The sequence below is a fragment of the Mustela putorius genome, unplaced genomic scaffold (assembly GCF_011764305.1).
Source record: "Mustela putorius furo isolate JIRA1106 unplaced genomic scaffold, ASM1176430v1.1 tig00000508_pilon_pilon_pilon, whole genome shotgun sequence".
In the NCBI taxonomy this organism is placed as follows: Eukaryota; Metazoa; Chordata; class Mammalia; order Carnivora; family Mustelidae; genus Mustela; species Mustela putorius.
Window position 1 is genome coordinate 23747865 of NW_025421402.1, and position 17762 is coordinate 23765626.

At 47.6% G+C, this 17762-nt stretch overlaps 1 protein-coding gene across 2 annotated transcripts in view; it reads right to left on the reverse strand.

Moving 5' to 3' along the window:
* The window catches only part of DDR2 (discoidin domain receptor tyrosine kinase 2), a 93034-nt gene that overhangs the window by 64814 nt on the left and 10458 nt on the right, over positions 1–17762 (reverse strand). The window contains exon 1 of one of the 2 annotated variants that reach the window (XM_004751416.3): positions 5993–6305. The exons of the other annotated variant lie outside the window; for it this stretch is intronic. Within the exon in view, the coding sequence (XP_004751473.1) occupies positions 5993–6172 (180 nt within the window). The 5' untranslated portion in view covers positions 6173–6305. Of the gene's footprint in view, positions 1–5992; positions 6306–17762 lie in introns of those variants that run through there. 2 annotated transcript variants of the gene reach the window in all.

The following is a 17762-nucleotide window of genomic DNA, read 5'->3' on the forward strand; positions in this document are numbered from 1 at the left end:
ACCCCCTCCTGCCATAAGTTCCATGTTTATTCTACTCGCCATTGCTTTTTCAACACCCACCAGGGTGCTGGATAAATATTTGCAGCGTGAATTAATGATTGCCTTGAACCATGTTATTCAGTGACTACATCCAGCCATACTAAATTCCATTCTCTAAAAAGAAGTGCACCCAAGGTTTACGATAAGCATACATCACCCTTTTCTGCCCCCTTGAGTGAGTTTTTCCAAGGGTTCCATATTTAAACCATATGACATGTGAACAAAACCCACAAACATACATGGAAGAACTTCAGGGAGGTAGAAAGGCCCTTCTGTATCCATTTTTTTGGTCAATAGTACAAATTCCTTTGACAATTTATTGAAGTTTTGAAAATAAAGCTCAAACTGCAAATATCCCTAGTCGAAGGTGTTCTTTCATTCCTCCTCCAGTAACTATTCTCTAAATGTCTATGGGTGCTACTCCACATGCTAAAAAAGGCAGTTTGGAGCTGTCCTCATGGAGCATGTAATCTACAAGCAAACAAGTAAATAAATAAGAATTCTAAAGAGATGTGTGTGCCATGAAGAAAATACAGTGGGGTTAGGTGGTAGAGAGTGAATGAGGGCTACTTCAGATAAGGTGGCTGGGAAAGCCCCGAGTATGGGGTTGGCACAGAAATACATAAAGAGAACAACAAAGAGAATAGGGACCCAGAAAAGACTCACATGTAAATGGGAACCTACTATACAAGGGGTATTTAAAATCAGTGGAACAGTTCATTTTAACTCAGAAACAAGTAAAAATATATCCATAACTCATATAGAAAAGAGAAAGCCCATAATGTAGAAGTAGAACTCTTAAAGTAGTTCAAGAAAGTATAGGAACATTTGTTAGAAACATTTGTAAGGAAGGCCTGCACAAATGAGACAGAAAACAAAATCCAAAAACAAAAAAAGAAAGACAAAAATCTCCATCAAAATGCTACAGGTCTTTGAGACCAAAAGCATCATATGCTTAAGAGACAAGCAACAGGCTAACATAGATATTTGACATTTTGTAACAAAGTAATATCCTATGATCCATATATTCCACTTATTATTAGTTACCCTAGAGAAAGACTTATGTATCTGCACAATGAGGTATGCACAAAGAAGTGCTTTGCAATATTTTTTAAATTTTACTTTATTTCATTGTGGTAAGAATACTAAACATGAGATCTATTCTTAAAAGCTTTTAGTATTCAATATATTATTTTGAGTGTAGGTACGAAGTTGTACATCAGATTTCTAGAATTTATTCATCTTGTTTAATCTTAATTTTATGCCTATTGATTAGTAGCTCCCCATTTCCCTGGTAGCCACCATTCCACTCTTCCATTAGATAAATGTGACTATTCTATTTTATTTTTTAATATATTTTTTAATTTATTTATTTGTCAGAGAGAGAGAGAGTGATAGCAAGCACATGCAGAGTGGCAAGCAGAGACAGAGAGAGAAGCAGTCTCCCCGTCGAGCAAGGAGCCCGATGCGGGACCCAATCCCAGGACACCGGGATCATGACCCAAGCCGAAGGCAGCCGCCCAACCAACTGAGCCACCCAGGTGTCCCAAATTTGACTATTTTAGATCCTTACTATAGTAGAATTATGCAGTATTTGTCCTTCTGTGACTGGTTTATTTCATTTAGCCTAATGTCCTAAAGGTTTATCAGTGTTGTTGCATAATAAAGAATGTCCTTTTTAAAGGTTGAATGATATTCCATTGTGTGTTTATGCCACATTTTTTATTCACTCATGTATGGGTAGATACCTAGATTGTCTCCACATCTTAGCTATTGTGAACAGTACCACAATGAGTGTGGGATTGCTAATGCCTCTTCAAGATCATGATTTCAATTCTTCTGAAAAAATAGCCAGAAGTAGGATTGCTGAATTATACGGTAGTTCTATTTTTAAATTTTTAAAGGAAATTCCATACTGGTTTCCATAATGGCTGTAGACAACTTATCTTCAAGAAGGGTGCCATGAATACACACTGGGGAAAGGATAGTGTCTTCAAAAAATGGTATTAAGAAAAGCAGATACCCACATGTAAAGGACTGGAATTGGGCCATTATCTTACACCACACACAAAGATCAACTCAAAATGGATTGAAGAGTTGAAGGTAAGCTCTGAACATGGGAGAAAACATGGGAAGAAAAGCTTCATGACATTGGTCTTGGCAATGATTCACAGATATGACACCAAAAGCACAGGCAACAACAACAAAAATAAGCAAGCAAGAGTACACCAAACTAAGAAGCTTCTGCGCAGCAAAGGAAACCTTCAATGGAGTGAAAGGCAACCTTTACAATGGAAGAAAATATTTTTAAACCATACATCTGGTAAGGGATTAATAACCAAATTTTAAAATGGGTTAAGGACTTGAGTAGACATCTCTGCAAAGAAGACAAATGGCCAACAGCTATATGACCAAAAGGAAAAAAAAGTATAACATCACTAATCACCAGGGAAATACAAATAAAAAACCACAATGAGGTATCATTCCACACCTGTCAGGAGGGCTAGTATCAAAGAGAGAGAGAGAGAGAGAGAGAGAAATGTGTTCTCAAGGATGTGAAGACAACGTTGACACAATTTTTTTTTAAATAACAAAAACTTGGGGAAATTTCTATGAATAGGAGAATACTAGAGACTATGATATATTTCTACTGTGAAATACTATCTGAGACTCTAAAAGCATGATCTGTATAATTTCATGGTTAGTGAATGTTGAACCACCCTTGCATCCCATGAATAACCTGGTCATGGTGGATACTCTTTTTAATGTACTGTTGGATCCTATTAGCTAGGATCTTGTTGAGAATCTTGGCATAGTTATACAAACCCACTTCCTCCTCCCAGTCAAAACCCCCTCCCCTAGCCAAGCGGGATGAACACTCCAGACTGCCTCCAGAGGGAGCCATGGCTCAGGACTCCCCAGGCCTGATGGGAGACCGTTGGCTCTCCGTGTCAGGTCTGCCCACACCTGAATCTGCACAGGCTGTGGGCAAAAGCCATCAGGACAACCCGGAAGTAAGTGGAAGGTGAATGGAAGTATAGCAGCCATGACTAGAAATCAGATGACATGATACTTTATATGGAAAATCCAAAAGACTCCACCCCCAAACTACTAGAACTCATATAGCAATTCAGTAATGTGGCAGGATACAAAATCAATGTACAGAAATCAGTTGCTTCTTAACACACTAACAATGAAAATACAGAAAGGGAAATTAGAGAATTGATTTCATTTGCTATAGCATCAAGAACCATAAGATACCTGGGAATAAACCTAACCAAAGAGGTAAAGGATCTGTACTCGAGGAACTACAGAACACTCTGAAAGAAATTGAAGAAGACACAAAAAGATGAAAGACCATTCCATGCTCATGGATTGGAAGAATAAACATTGTTAAAATGTCTATACTGCCTATACCATCTATACTTTCAATGTCATCCCAATCAAAATTTCACCAGCATTTTTCAAAGAGCTGGAACAAACAATCCTAACATTTGTATGGAACCAGAAGAGACCCCAGATTGCTAAGGAAATGTTGAAAAGAAAAACAAAACTGGGGGCATCACATTGCCTGATTTCAAGCTTTACTACAAAGCTTTGATCACCAAGACAGCATGGTACTGGCACAGAAACAGACACATAGACCATTGGAACACAGTAGAGAGCCCAGATATGGACCCTCAACTCTATGGTCAACTCATCTTCGACAAAGCAGGAAAGAACGTACACTGGAAAAAAGACAGTCTCTTTAATAAATGGTGCTGGGAAAATTGGACAGCTATGTGTAGAAGAATGAAACTCAACCATTCTCTTATACCATACACAAAGATAAACTCGAAATGGATTAAAGACCTCAACGTGAGACAGAATTCTATCAAAATCCTAAAGAATATAGGCAGTAATTACATGGTTACGTGTTCACGACATGTTTTTGGATGAACCAACAGGTTACAAGATTTACATAAAGCACACTGTGTATCTTTATGGGTAAGCGCACACATACACACTCATACACATTTATATATACACAGAAGCTCTAGAAGGATAAACCCCATGCTAATAACAAGCTTCACTCTTGTGCTCACTCCAGTGCTCAAATAAGAGGTAACTAGAGACAGAGTGAGGCCCCTCAGGAGACAGTACTGATAACAGTAAGTCTCTCAATGACTGGATATCTTGGCAGAGGAGACTGGGAATGGTGATCAAAAGGAAACTCTAGCCTTTTTGGTCATGTTTTGATTCTTAACATGGAAAATATGCTCCTTTTTAATGTCTTATATATTGTTTTTTCTGACAAAAAGCAATTTCCCGGGGGCAGTCTATCAGAATTTGGAGGGTGCTTTCCAACCAAACCATGTATATCCTGGAGGTCCGAGGTAGGTGGGGAAATCATCTTGTGTCTGACCAATCATTTGTAGCAAGGAGCAGAATTCTTGATCAGTATATCTTGCACATGAATAAAGTAGAAGCAAAAAAAAAACCTGTTGAGAATTGCTGCTTATACCTTACTTGGTGTTTTTAGAACTCTTGCACTTCAGTAGGTGCTAATAAATGCATCATTATTACTGAGCCTTACAATAACCCTGTGGAGAAAGATTACCATCTCCCTTTATAAAGTAGGAAAGTAAGGACCTGAGTCACTTGACCCGCTCATGGCCCAGTATTTTCCAAAAGATATCAATGGATATGTAGCTCAGAGAGAATGTGTCCCTTCTAATGAAGAACCCACTTCCTCCTCCCAGTCAAAACCCCCTCCCCTAGCCAAGCGGGATGAACACTCCAGACTGCCTCCAGAGGGAGCCATGGCTCAGGACTCCCCAGGCCTGATGGGAGACCGTTGGCTCTCCGTGTCAGGTCTGCCCACACCTGAATCTGCACAGGCTGTGGGCAAAAGCCATCAGGACAACCCGGAAGTAAGTGGAAGGTGAATGGAAGTATAGCAGCCATGACTAGAAATCAGCAAGAATAAAACACACAAGAATCTAGAAGGTCAAACTTCTTAAAAGCTATCTCACTAATTGCATGAATTTCCAAAAGTCTCTTCCTGAAACATAGTCAGGGTCACATCGTGGTGAAAAAGCAAGTCTTCAGCACATTCTGCCTGACACGATCCTGTCCCACAGAGAGTTTGTGCTCCCAGGGAGGGCTTGCCGCTGGTCAGTCCCAGCTCACCCACAGCTCCGGGTCAGACACACCTAGGGACAAACACAGTCCTCTTCTCCAGCCACCTTGAAAGGTCAGACTGTATCCCTAGTAACAGGCTCTATTCTAGGGTCCAAACATGGTGGTATGCGAGGAGAGAGCACAGAGGAGAGGGGTCTGAAATGCCTTTGGGCTGCTGAGTGAGGAAGGGTGAGTGGTAAGGTCAAGTCTCTTACTCCATACAGATCAAGCAACAGCCTTTCAGGGCTCTGAAACATGAGCCCTATGGCTTGTCCCTTCTTTTACTATGGAATTCAATACACATGATAGATGATAGATAGGTGATAGATAGATATGACACATATTGAGACATAAAGAGAAATAATTTTAGAAATGTAGCTAGCATAGGTAACTTCATATATTGGGGGGAGGGGGAAGCACCATCATTTCCACTCTGTGGCAAGGTAGTGAGAGCAGGCAACCCTTGGGACCTCTTGCCTGAACTGGATGGAAACTTTGAGTGCCTCTGTTCCTTCCAAGCGCCTTTGGAGGGACCCTAACTTTCAGACAGTCAAGCTACCTTCTTCCCCCAAGTCTGAATATTAGCACAAACCATCTTTTTCTCTGAAGCAGCACTAGAGGTACACCCCACTTTAAGAAGTGCCTAAACTTGCCAAGCTCATCAGTCATGAAATGTTATCCACATTACAGAATAATTCTTTGCACCACACTGTTATACCTTTGAATAACAAGTTTCCACCGCGTAGGATGAAGCTAACATTCAGCGCACAGCAATGTTCCGACTACTTACTGAGCTCATAAATCGCTGGCTGAGGCTCCATGTTACAGAATAGCTCTCCACTTTCCACAAGGCTGGGTTCCCTTGAACGGCAAATCCCTCTGGTACATTCAAAACATGATTCCGTACAACTTCAATCCAGTTCATAACAGAGTTTGCGGGAACAGGGCCTGGGTGGGAAGCGAGGAGCATGTGCTTTGGCAGACGGGCCTCTCCCCAGACAGTGTCTTCCCAGATCCAAAAGCTAGAGGCAATGTGAGATGACCACCCCTTGGAGCGGCGGCCGGCGGGAGGAATAAAAAGTCACAGATTTCCTGCGGACATCTTCCTGCTGAGCCTGTGATAAGGTCTGAGAGGAAGTGCCTGCCCTCCCAGAAAATTATCTAGAGCCTCCAGCCTGCGCCCCTCCACCTAAGGACAGGCCTTTCCCGCAGGAAAGGGAGGGGCTCGGACAGGCAGGGGTGGGAAGGGCACAGAGATCAAGTCCCCAGGTCAGGCCAGAGCAGACGCAGGGGGCCTGGTGCACACAGCTGTGCCTGGTACTGGCATCTGTGTGTGTAAGATTCCGACCTGGGGGCGGGGAGGGGGGCAGGGGGGAGAAGCCCACTCGCTTCAGGGCTGTGTATTTTCATTCAGGGGCCATTCGGGGTCTTCGGGCTTGTTTTTCCTCTGTGCTGACTCATTTTCATTTCAGATTCAACAAATCGCAAGAGTTATCTTCGGAGTGTTTAATACTCAGCAAACAAATATGCAGAAATGAGCCTGGTTTTGGCAAGAGATGGGCCCCCAAACACACACACACACACACACACACACACACACACACGCGTGCGCCCGTGTCCACTGACACACCAGCCAGCCCTGGTTGTCTGGGTCCCAAAGATTTACTGAAGTCTTCCTCACTCGCGTCCTGCCCCTGGGAAGCCCAGGCTCGTGCTTCTCAAAGTGCAGCCAGCAGTGCTCAGCCAGAGGCCCCGAATGGCCACGTCTGTGAGCAGTCACATGCAGGACCCGAGGTGACCCTCCCAGCCCAGAGGCGGCGAGACAGCGAGCCCGGGTCCCCCTGCCTTGGTTAGAAGCACACGTCGCTCCCCACCTACTCCTCACTCCCCGGGTTTATAAATTGGAAACAACAGGACAACCTCTGTCCCTGAAGTGAGGAGAAAGCCAGGTAGCTGTCGCTCTCTGGAGGGGAGACGATGCTGAATGATGTCCCTGCCATCGAAGACACTCCCCCCTCCCCAGGGACAGAATAGAGCAAAGAACCCTGACTGTGCGGCATCATCTGTGTCACGGTCTAGATCAGAAGCGCTCAGGACATCCGATCTAATGCCTTCACGCGATTAGCAGGAGGAAGAAGGAGAAGAAATACATAGTGAAGGCAAAGCCTTTTCCAGACGCAGAAAGACCTGTGACCCAGTACCCTTGGGCAGCTCACCTGGCCTCACTGAGCTCCGGCAATCCCTGGTTCTTCGTTTAGATAGGTCCCTGCCACCCTGACTTCCACCAGCCTGACCCCGAGCATTTCCCCACCCAGCCCCCATGCCTTCCCCCATCTCCCGCTCTGTCCCGGGCTCTGCACACCCCCAGTGCGCGCGCTGGGGAGCAGAGGGCTGTCTGCCTGTGTCGCTGGGCACAGGAAGGTCGGCATGAGGGACTAGGGTCCAAGGGGGTTGGAGGTTACAAAAAAAAAGACACTAGTCCCCGAATGATGGACCCACAGCAGTGGGAGCTCAGGAGACCCGAGAACTCACCTGTCTCGATCCCCCCTGGTTAAAGGTGAGGAAAGTAGGGCTGCTCCAGAAGCAGGGAGGGAGGCCTGGTCACAGACAACCACAGGTCAGAGGCAGGGCCCCGGCCCCTGATCGTCCAGACTCTCTCTCCAGCTTTGCTCTCCAGTCAGCCCTGCCTGTCCCAGCCTTACCTCTTCTTTTTCCTTCCCAGACTCAGAGCATGCACGCCTTCCTTGGGCCCTGTCTGGGATAACCGATTTCTTTGAACCAGAGTGAAGTTAGTTGGAAAATCTCTGCGGTGGTTTGCCAGTGCATCCACAGATTTTTGTCTCCCTCTCCCAGCGAGGGCTGGTACCTCACTTCCCTCCTCTCCAACAGGCTCGAGGGAGTGACTTGCCCCTAACGAAAGAATTGCAGGAAACCTGATGGTCATGGAACTTCAGAGCTGGGTCCCGGAAGGAGATAGACCTCCACTTGGCTCTCTCTCTCTCTCTCCGAATAGCCAGGGGAACCCAGCTGCGAGGCCGTGAGGGGACCCAGGCCCCATGGGAAGCCACAGCCTGCAGGTGTTGGGGCCCACGGTCCTTGCTGAGGTCCCCAAGAGCGCAGACTGCTCTCCCGCCGTGAGCGAGGAGGGCTCACTGGTGACTTGGAGGCCCCCGGACCCTCTGCTGCAAGCACGACCTCGCTGAGCCCAGTGCCCTCAGGAGCACGAGGGATGGTGACAGTGGTGCAGGGCTTACTTTACGTTGTGAGGTGACTACACAGCACGAAGGAACAGGGAAAAACCTCCTTGAGTGAGGCCTGGCCTCCCACACACGTAAGTTTTGGTTTTTAAATGTCGCCTCGTTTTTCCTTATGGCCAATCTTCCCATCACCTCAAATGCCCCGAAGGAAGATGTAGGCCACATAGTAAAGGGGTAACGTGATGAATGATGGGGAGGAGGAGAGGCCAATCCCTCCCGAATCCCAGGAGCGGCCTTAAAGACAGGGTCTACCTATGAGATGCCTTTCCCGGGGAGGGCACGACGGTGCATCTGGGAGCAGCGGGGAAGTGCTGAGAACACCGCCCAGATCCAAAACGCTCATGTGTATTTGTGTTTTGTTTTACTTTAACTGTGCCTCTGCGCTGTCTCCTCAGTAAACTTGCAAGTTAGAGGCAAGAAGCACATTTCCCTCTTCCATGCCTTTATTTTTGGAATCGGCTGACAGCTCCATGGTGGGTGCTCGGAGAACACTGCGGCGTGACTGACGGGTCATCTCAGGGTAATAAAACAGGCGACCACCACACCACAGACTCCGTGCCTTGCCTGGGGGGGGCGGGGGGATGCTGCTTCTGGAGCAATGACTTGGGCATTTCTCTGCAGTCATTTGAAAGTCACAACAGACCCACGTGCTTAACGTGAACCAGCCTGGGGCTGAGGAGGGCTGAGCGGTGGCCACCTCTATGGGGACAGTGACGTGGACGCTGCTCGGGGGAAGGCTGGTCTGTCCCTGTGTGGGATCGCACCCATGTCTCAACAGCTTCCAACAGGCCACGCAAAGCCTCAAGGCCGAGAACTTGTGCTGGTTGTGCCCCACTCTTGGGGTCCTTGGTCGTGCTGGCCCCTGAATAAGGCAGAGCTCTCGGGCCGCTTGGCCCCTGCAGCATCTCCGGGCCGTGAGGAGCTCCCATCTCATCCAGCCAGAGGGGACTCTGCGGAACCCTGGAGGAGATTCGTGTGACACTAGTGAACCCTGTTTTCTGTTCAGCCAGAGTCTCTCCATAGAGAGACGTGGATCCTCTCTCCCAGACACCAGCCGGTACCTCCCCTTTCAGCAAAGTAATCCAAGTGTCTTTCCCTTCACACCCTCAGGGCCTCCTCTCCTTTCCTGAGACCGTCCTCCGAAGGACCCGGGCAGGGAGGATTTCACATACTAGGCCCTCGCAACCATATTTCGTGGTGAAAACTTCAGCCATAATACAGGTCAGACCATGTATTTATTTTATTTTTTTAAGTAGGCTCCACACCCAGGGTGAGGTTTGAACTCATGACCCTAACCTCAAGAGTCACATGCTCTCCCAACTGAGCCAGCTAGGTCCCCCAGGTCAGACTGTTTAAACAACCAAATGCCAATTCAGCTCTCGGTTGAAAGGCATCTCCTGGAGATCAGGAAGTACGAGATATGGGTACGAGTTGAAAATGATGTCACTGTGACCATGAGACGGGCTGAGGCCTGTAATGGGGTCCCAGCACAGTGCCTGGGAGATGGTAGGTGCTTTTTAACATTTAGTTATTATTTTGTGGTGGGATTAGGAGAATGGTGCACACCCCTGGGGCCCAGAAATGTGTGGAAAAACAAACAGATAGCGGGGGAGTGAGCCCCCATCTTGCCCTGACTCTCGGGCTGGTGGGGCAACGTGAAACCCGGGGTGTTACACAACCGGGGGCCCAGGGACACAAAGACACCAAAGCTCATGGGCCCGCCACCTTGGCCAAACATGGGCCAGGAGTTTGGCCCAAATCACAGAGCCCGAAGGCCTCATTCAGCAGCTGGGTTTGAACCAAGTGTCTGGGGCTCCTTTGCTGGTCCCCAGGCCTTCCTTCAACAAGTCACGCCCTCGGTGCCTGCAGCTTCTGCAGTACTTGCCAAAACCCTCCTGGCGCACACCAAGAAGAGTTCCGCTTCTCACACTTTCCATTTCAGGCTTCCTTCACGTGGTTCACTAGACCCTCCCTCCTCTGCTACTTTAGCTGGCAGCCTCTGAAGCAAAAGGTGCAGAAAATACAAGTTGATTTAAGAGTACAAGACATCTGCAGACTCCATCTGCCTTCAGTACTTCCCTATTGAGTCACCAATGCCTTGCATTTACCCCTGACATCTAAAAAGCCCCTCCCCAGTCCAGCAGGTCCACTCCCCGCACTTCCCAGCCTGGCTCAAAGACGCCACATCACCAGGGCTGAGTGTGGAACCAAGGGCCTGCCCCCATCCTGGCCTTGGAGCCTTCTCCATGTAGTCAGATAACGCTCTTCTTCAAAGCAAGCAACCCCACTCCTTCGGCAGAAGGCTCACACCCACCAGCTCCCTTGGACAAAAGCTCATGGCTTTTGAGCTGTCCGTTTTCACCAAGTAGGTCTATACAAGTGAGGCAGTGAGTTCCTCCCCCAAGGGAGGGACCTTGTCAAGGGCTTCTTTCAATCCTCAGTGCAGAGCAGAGTCTGGAGATGGGCAGGGAAGGTGCTGGCAGGATGAATGGGGGACCGGCGGGGTCCGCAGTATCCCGGAATGTCTAGGAGTGCCTGTTGGCCTGCTCATGGCTGAGAAGATGAGTACACAGGCTTTCTCCTCTAGTCCCTACTCCTGTTCAGCACTCCTTCCAAGCCTAAAGGAGTCTCTTCCCTTGACTCACCTCCATGATATCAAGACCCCATAACTTAGCAGATGCCATAGAGGGGTTTCTACCGCTCCCTAATTGTGCTTAAACATGGCGTGAACATCTTGTCTCCTCAATAAGACTATGAGCTCCTACAGGGAAAATATATTTTGCAAAGTGTCAGGGCTTTTGAGAGCATGATGACATTTATGGAGCACAGATTCTATACCAGGCAACATGCTACGTTTTACCTGAACTTCCCCACTCGGCCCCCGTAGTAGCTCTCTGAGGTTATTACTATTATTATCCTCAAGGTACTGATGGAAAGACTGAGAAGAGATAATGTGCCCGAGATCACCCAGGTAGCAAACGCAATGGCCTTTGATCTCCCATCACTTACGGGATGGTTCCATGGTTCTGCAGCGGTGCCCGCCATGTTTTCCCCCACCAGCCCTACCACCAGTCCGACAGGACGTTCTCATCAGGCACAAAGGTGTGGCCACCTCTGCTCTATCTGCAAGGTTTCCATCAAACTGCCAGTGTGTGACTCTGGCTTGAGGGAATTCCCACCTGACTCCGCCATGGTGCTCGCTGTTTCCCACTGACCAGCAGGAGCCTCTCAGGTACTGCACCTCCGAGCTGGGTCTGGCATCCCAACACCAGGACAGTTCAGGGTTCACACCTGCCTATTCCCCTCACACTCAAACTACCAATACGAAATTAGGTGCAGGGCCTCGGAAGGAGGCCTCAGAACAAGTGAGGAGGGGCAGGCGCAGAGAAATGTCACTATCTGACGGCAAATGCGCCTCAGGATCCGAGTTCCTGAGGAAGAGTGGAGCTGCTCGGAGGCCCCGCTCAGCCCTGACACACTGAATTCTCTCAGGCATGATGCCAGACACATCCCCAGGCTCAGCACAACCTAACACAACCGGCCCCTGGTCCAGGAGGGATTCTGCTCCTCCCTCCAGCCCGGGCACATACTGTATTACAGTAATGAGAGCTTTGGTTGCTTTAAATATCACAAAACAAAAACAACGGGCAGCCTGCGTCCATCATCATCCCCTGTCCAGACCACAGAGGAGAGCGCCGCCAGACCGAGGCCAGAGCAGAGATGGCGAGAGAAGCCCGCAGAATCCCTTTCAGGAATCCATTGGCTCGTATCTGGAATGAAAATCACCAATAGCAGGGGCTGTGAAGGGCCAGTCAGAGGGAGAGCCCGCGAGGTCACTCTGGGACAAAGAGGCCCTAGCCGTAGTGAGATCGGAGCCTGGGTCCTGGATCCACCAGAGAGGAGTTGGTGCCAAGCCTGAGGCTGTCGGAACCGCGGTCTCTCACCTCTGGGAGAGGCAGAGAAGTCCAGCCAAAGGTCTCCACAGAAATGAGGCGAGCCTCCCCCAGGTCCCAGGAGGCGCCCACAAAGCAGAACAACAAGCATTCATCAGTTGGGAAGGAGCCGGTGGGCAATGTGGAGAGGCCTGGAGCCGGATTCTTTGTCCCTCTGGACTTCCCCAAAGCCACAAGGGGATCTGGCAGACCCTAGAGGATCTAGAAGCAAGAGCTCTGCTGTTCAGCTCACCACACAGGGGCCCTACTAAGCTCATATTCTGTAAAATGCCCTGTGGTGGTTCAGAGGCCTTATCATATAGTTATTTGGTGTTGGAATGGACCAAGTCAGGATGAAGGGCTTGCACACTGAGCAATCCTGCACATAGGCAACGAGCAGGGCCATACGCAGACCCTCAGCCCACAAACCTGGCTCCTTCTCCCTGTCCTCTCTCTGGCTGGCTGACTCTGCTGCTCCAAGGCGCCCCCTAGTGATTAGGGAAAGTAGTGGACACATATTGTCAGGACAGGTAGGGGCTAGGGGCAGACAGATGCTCTTTCGTCACCATGCCAGTCCAGACCACCTGACCCCAACAGGTGGTGCCTCCACCAGAAAAGGAAGTTGAAAGGAGATTTGCCAGTAATTTGTGTTTGAAAGCAGACACCCATGGGCAAGTCATGTCAGTCAGACATCTTTAAAGGCAAGTGGAAGGTCTGAAGTCCAGCGAAGGGTGGAGGTCCTTTCGCCTGGAGCCTGCCCCGCAGCTCCTGCCAGAAAGGGCATCACCAATCTGATGGGGATCCCCACGTGCTCACAGAGGACAGAGTCAGGCCAGTGGAAGTTAGTCTTCAGAAAAGGCTGGGGTTGGGGGCTGGGCTTGTGGAAACTGCTAAAAAAAAATCCATTGAACTATGAAAACCAGACACTCCAGGAACTGGAGTGTCTGGTTTGGACCACATGGCCCAGCCTGCATGTGAATTTAGGCTCCATGAGGGGAAGCCTTTCTCTGTTGGCCACTGTTGAAACCCCAACACCAAACACAGTTCCTGTCATGGAGCAGGCTCTCAGGACATACTTGTTGACCAAACGCACAGTCGGTGTCCATAAGCATTTCTTGCCTTTCCTTCTCAGTTACTCTCAGGAACTTAAGTGGACTACGGATCTGTGGCCCTTTTGCCACTTGTGGCTGGTACTAAGTGGACAAGACCGTCCTAGAGCACACCTCCCTGTTCCTCCTTTCCCTCTGGCCTCCCCTGGCCCTCCCCCACCATCTCCCTTCCACCAAGAGCAGGAACACGACAGCGAGCTCTCCATTACCTTCCCCTCCCTGAACTCCTCGCTGACGCTGATGACCTTCTGTCTTGGACTGGAAGTTCATTTTTTTCATATGATTCAGTCTTGTCACAGTTTTTATCCCATTTGTATAGGGCTGGCTATATTACCTGATTGTAAACTCACTGAGATCAGGGACTAAGTTATAGATCTGTGGTACACACCATGGCACTCTGCACCATGCTTTAAATTTCCAAACTTTGCCGACTGTCTCCAAAGCCCAGACTTCCTCAGGTATACTGTATTCCTCATGGTTCCCCCTGAGCCTTTTCCCTTAAATGTAATCCCAACTTTTAAAAGGATAAAAGGCTCCAAACTTTCCTTAACCAGCATTTATGGATGCTTATCACATACCACACAGTGTGCTGTGTGGGAAAGAGGGAAAGCTATACAGAGGCATATCTTAGAGATATTGTAGGTCTTAGAGATCACCACAATAAAGCTAACATCACAATAAGGTGAGTCAAATGAATTCACTGGTTTCCAAGGGCATAGAAGTTGTTTACATTGTATTGTAGTCTGTTAAGTGTGCGATTGCACTGTGCCCTAAAAAAGTACAGATCTTAACTAGAAATAACTTATTGCTAAGAAATGCTAACCACTATCTGAGCTTTCAGGGGTCACGATCACTGAGCCCGGATCTCCACGACAAATATGGTAACAATGAGAAAGTTTGAAATACTGTGAGAATTACTAAAATGTGGCCCAGAGACATGAAGTGAGCAAAACCTGTTGGGAAAATGGCATCAATACACTTGCTCGATGCAGGGGTGTCACAAGCCTTCCATCTGTTAAAAAACAGTATGTATCTACCAAGAGCGATAAAAGCAAAGAACAATGAAGTGAGGTGTGCCTGTGTGTACACACACACACACACACACACACACACACATACACACACACACACACACAGAGCATAGACCAGAAATGCCTCTGGTTAAGCCTCTTTTTCTACAAAAGCCAAGAGAGTGAGCCAGCTGAGTGGTTCAACAGAAATGGTGCCCGAACTGGCTCCTCAACTAACGGTGTAGCCTTGGAGAGACCAGTATTCTCCCTGAGATTCCGTCTCTCAGTCTGTAAAACAAAGGACGTTCCCTCTCTCCTACTCTGTTCCTGGTGGGTGGTGAGTGGTTGCAAAGTGCATGTGACCACAGTCTATAGTGGAAAATAAAAGAGCCAAAGCTGGGGCACCTGGATGGCTCAGTTGACTGAGCGTCTGACTCTTGGTTTTGCTCAGGTCATGATCTCAGGGTCCTGGGATCGAGTCCCGCGTTGGGCTCCCTGCTCAGCAAGGAGTCCGCTTCCCCTTTCTCGCTCCCTCTGTCCCTCCCCCAACTTGTTCTCCCTCTCAAGTAAATAAATCATTTTTAAAAAGCTGTAGCTATTGAGAGGAGAGTGAGAGGCACAAGATTGAAATAGTTTGGAGATAAAATCTAAGCAGCTACTTTTTAAATTATAATTAACACACAGTGTGTATCAGTTTTAGGTGTACAAGGTTATGTATGACTCGACAATTCTGTACATTACTCAGTGTTCACCACAATAAACGCAGTCACCATCTGTCACTGAGCAACGTTAATACAGCATCATTGATTCTATTCCCTGGGCTGCACTTTTCATCCCTGTGACTTGTCTTAGAACTGAAGTTTGTACTTGTCGATCCCCTTCACCTACTGCCCGAGGAGACAGACCTAGAAAAAAATGATTCTGTAACCAGAAGCAGCCACTTTTAAGACCACATCAACAAAGCCCATACCCAGAGACTTCAGTAGCAATGGACTTTCAGTGACTGGGCTATACTTAAAGTGACACCTGTGAGTCCAGCTGGGCACCCAACTTCTACACAAAACAAGAGTGAATATAAGGCTTTATATTGTTCTTGGCCTTTTTGAACTCACCGGTTCCGTGAGCTATAAATACAATCTGGTATTCTAGTTGGAGGAGAAAGAAAAGAACGTAATAGAGTGTATCTCTTTGTCCCGGCCGATGGGAGACATTAAAAATTTTCAAAGGAAAATGGCAGAAGTCATCCAACAAGGAAGGAAGGAAGGGTGACCATGTTGGCAAAAAAGCAAAAGCAAGGAATGTGATTCAGTACTTTGTGCCCAATGATGCCTGGGGCAAGCATGCTGGGAAGAAACTCAGAAAAGAGGAGAAAGAAGAACTCCAAACTATACCCCCAGAGCCATAAGAAGAATGAGACTTTCCTCAGGCAGGGGGTAGTGAACCCTGTGACAAGGGAGCTGAGTCTCCAGAGTCCACAGGTTCAAGTGGGAAAAGGGGAGGCGTGGCTTCCCTATAAAGAAAACAAGAGAATTCATTGAAGGACCTTGGAATGTTTCACCTGTCCGAAGAAAAAAAAAAAAAGATTCCACTAGAAGTTGATGTTCTTCAAATACGTGATTGACACACTCTCCTGAAGTAGAGACATTCAGATCACACAACAGAGCTTCAGAGTCCTAACTTAAGGAAGTTCCAGAGGGGCAGATCTCAACTGAACATAAGGGGGGTGGGGAACATCCTAAGAATTAGAGGCATCCAAAACTGGGGTATGTTTCTGTGTGGGGGTACGAGCCCCCTGTTACAGGAAGTGTTCAAGTAGAGGCTGGATAATCATCTGATTTAGAAGACTGTAGGGAAGAGTCCTTCTCTGTGCAAAAGACTGGGCCAGCTAACTTCTAAAACCCTTCCTATTTTTAATAATCAATGTGTCCGTTCGTTAGAGACCACAACTGGGTAAGCGGACACCAGTCCAACACAGAGGACCATGAAAGAACTCCTTCTTCACGCCAATGGAGATGTGAAGCTTCACACATAATGATAACTTATGGCCCAAGAAATATCTGATTTGTAGACATGTGAACCCTCGCATGCTCACACCGCCTCTACAAGCAGACACCGCAGCTGGTCCTTGTCACCTTCCATCATCGGCTACCTGGCCCAGATTCTGTGGCAAAAGTGACATATCAGGACCTTGCTCTGCTACAGCTAAATCGTTTAAAGTAAACTTGAGCTTCAGTCAGAAGTGAGATCTGGAGAGTAGTATTGGTCACTTTTCCAAGAAAATGTGGTAAACTTATTTAAGGCCACTTAACAGTTAGAAAGAATAATTAGATCTACTGGGCTCAGTCATAAAATCCCAGTTATTGAAGTGTTTGAATCTATAAACATACGTTAGTAAATTACCTCTGTTTTTCAGTTCCACTTCTTGTGTCCTGATCTCCCCAAACCCTAAATTATTTATCAGGGTCTTGAATACCACAGAAGTGAAAGCCAATACTCTCAGTGTTTGTCTTACTTGGTTTCACCACAACACACATAGAAGAGAGACTATAGGAAAGAAAACACGGGTTAGGATCACACAGTGTATACGGTTTCCTTTTCTGTCTCAGTAGCTCTAAGCTGTTTGGGGGTCTGGACTCTGCATGTCCCCCCAATGCCCTGCAGATGACTAATGACTGATCAACATCTCATAGCCCACAGCCCTTCAGAACCATCTCCTCTAACAGCTTGTCATAGCCTCAAATCTCAATATCAGAGTCCTACAGCCCCAGGGTTTCCAAAATTTTGGTTTGAATGTACGTTTTAACAGACATATATTTATTGTCCATTTAGTAAAAGAATGACCCAACCTAAGCATGCTCATCCCTCTACTCAAGTACTTCCTGTTGTGTAGCAGTCTGCACGGACACCAGGATCCCAAAGCTGACAGCATGTGATAAAAATCCCGAAAGATCAGCACCACTCCTGCAATCCTGGAGTCCCGAAGTCTCAGGCTTCCCAGGGACAAAACAGTCCCCTGGGTGTGAATCTACAATATGGTGTTCAAATATGTTACATGAGATCCTTGGCTGAGCTCCCTGAGAAGGGTCATGACATACAAAAGTACCTAGGTCATGGCCGTGGAGTCCACCAAAGCCCGAGGCATAGCATTCACAGGGTCCCAAGCCTGCGTATAAAGTCCAGGGCTGAAAAGACAGGAGCACATTTACCCGAAGTGGCAGAATATAGTGTTGCCAGGGGAAGCCAGGATATTGC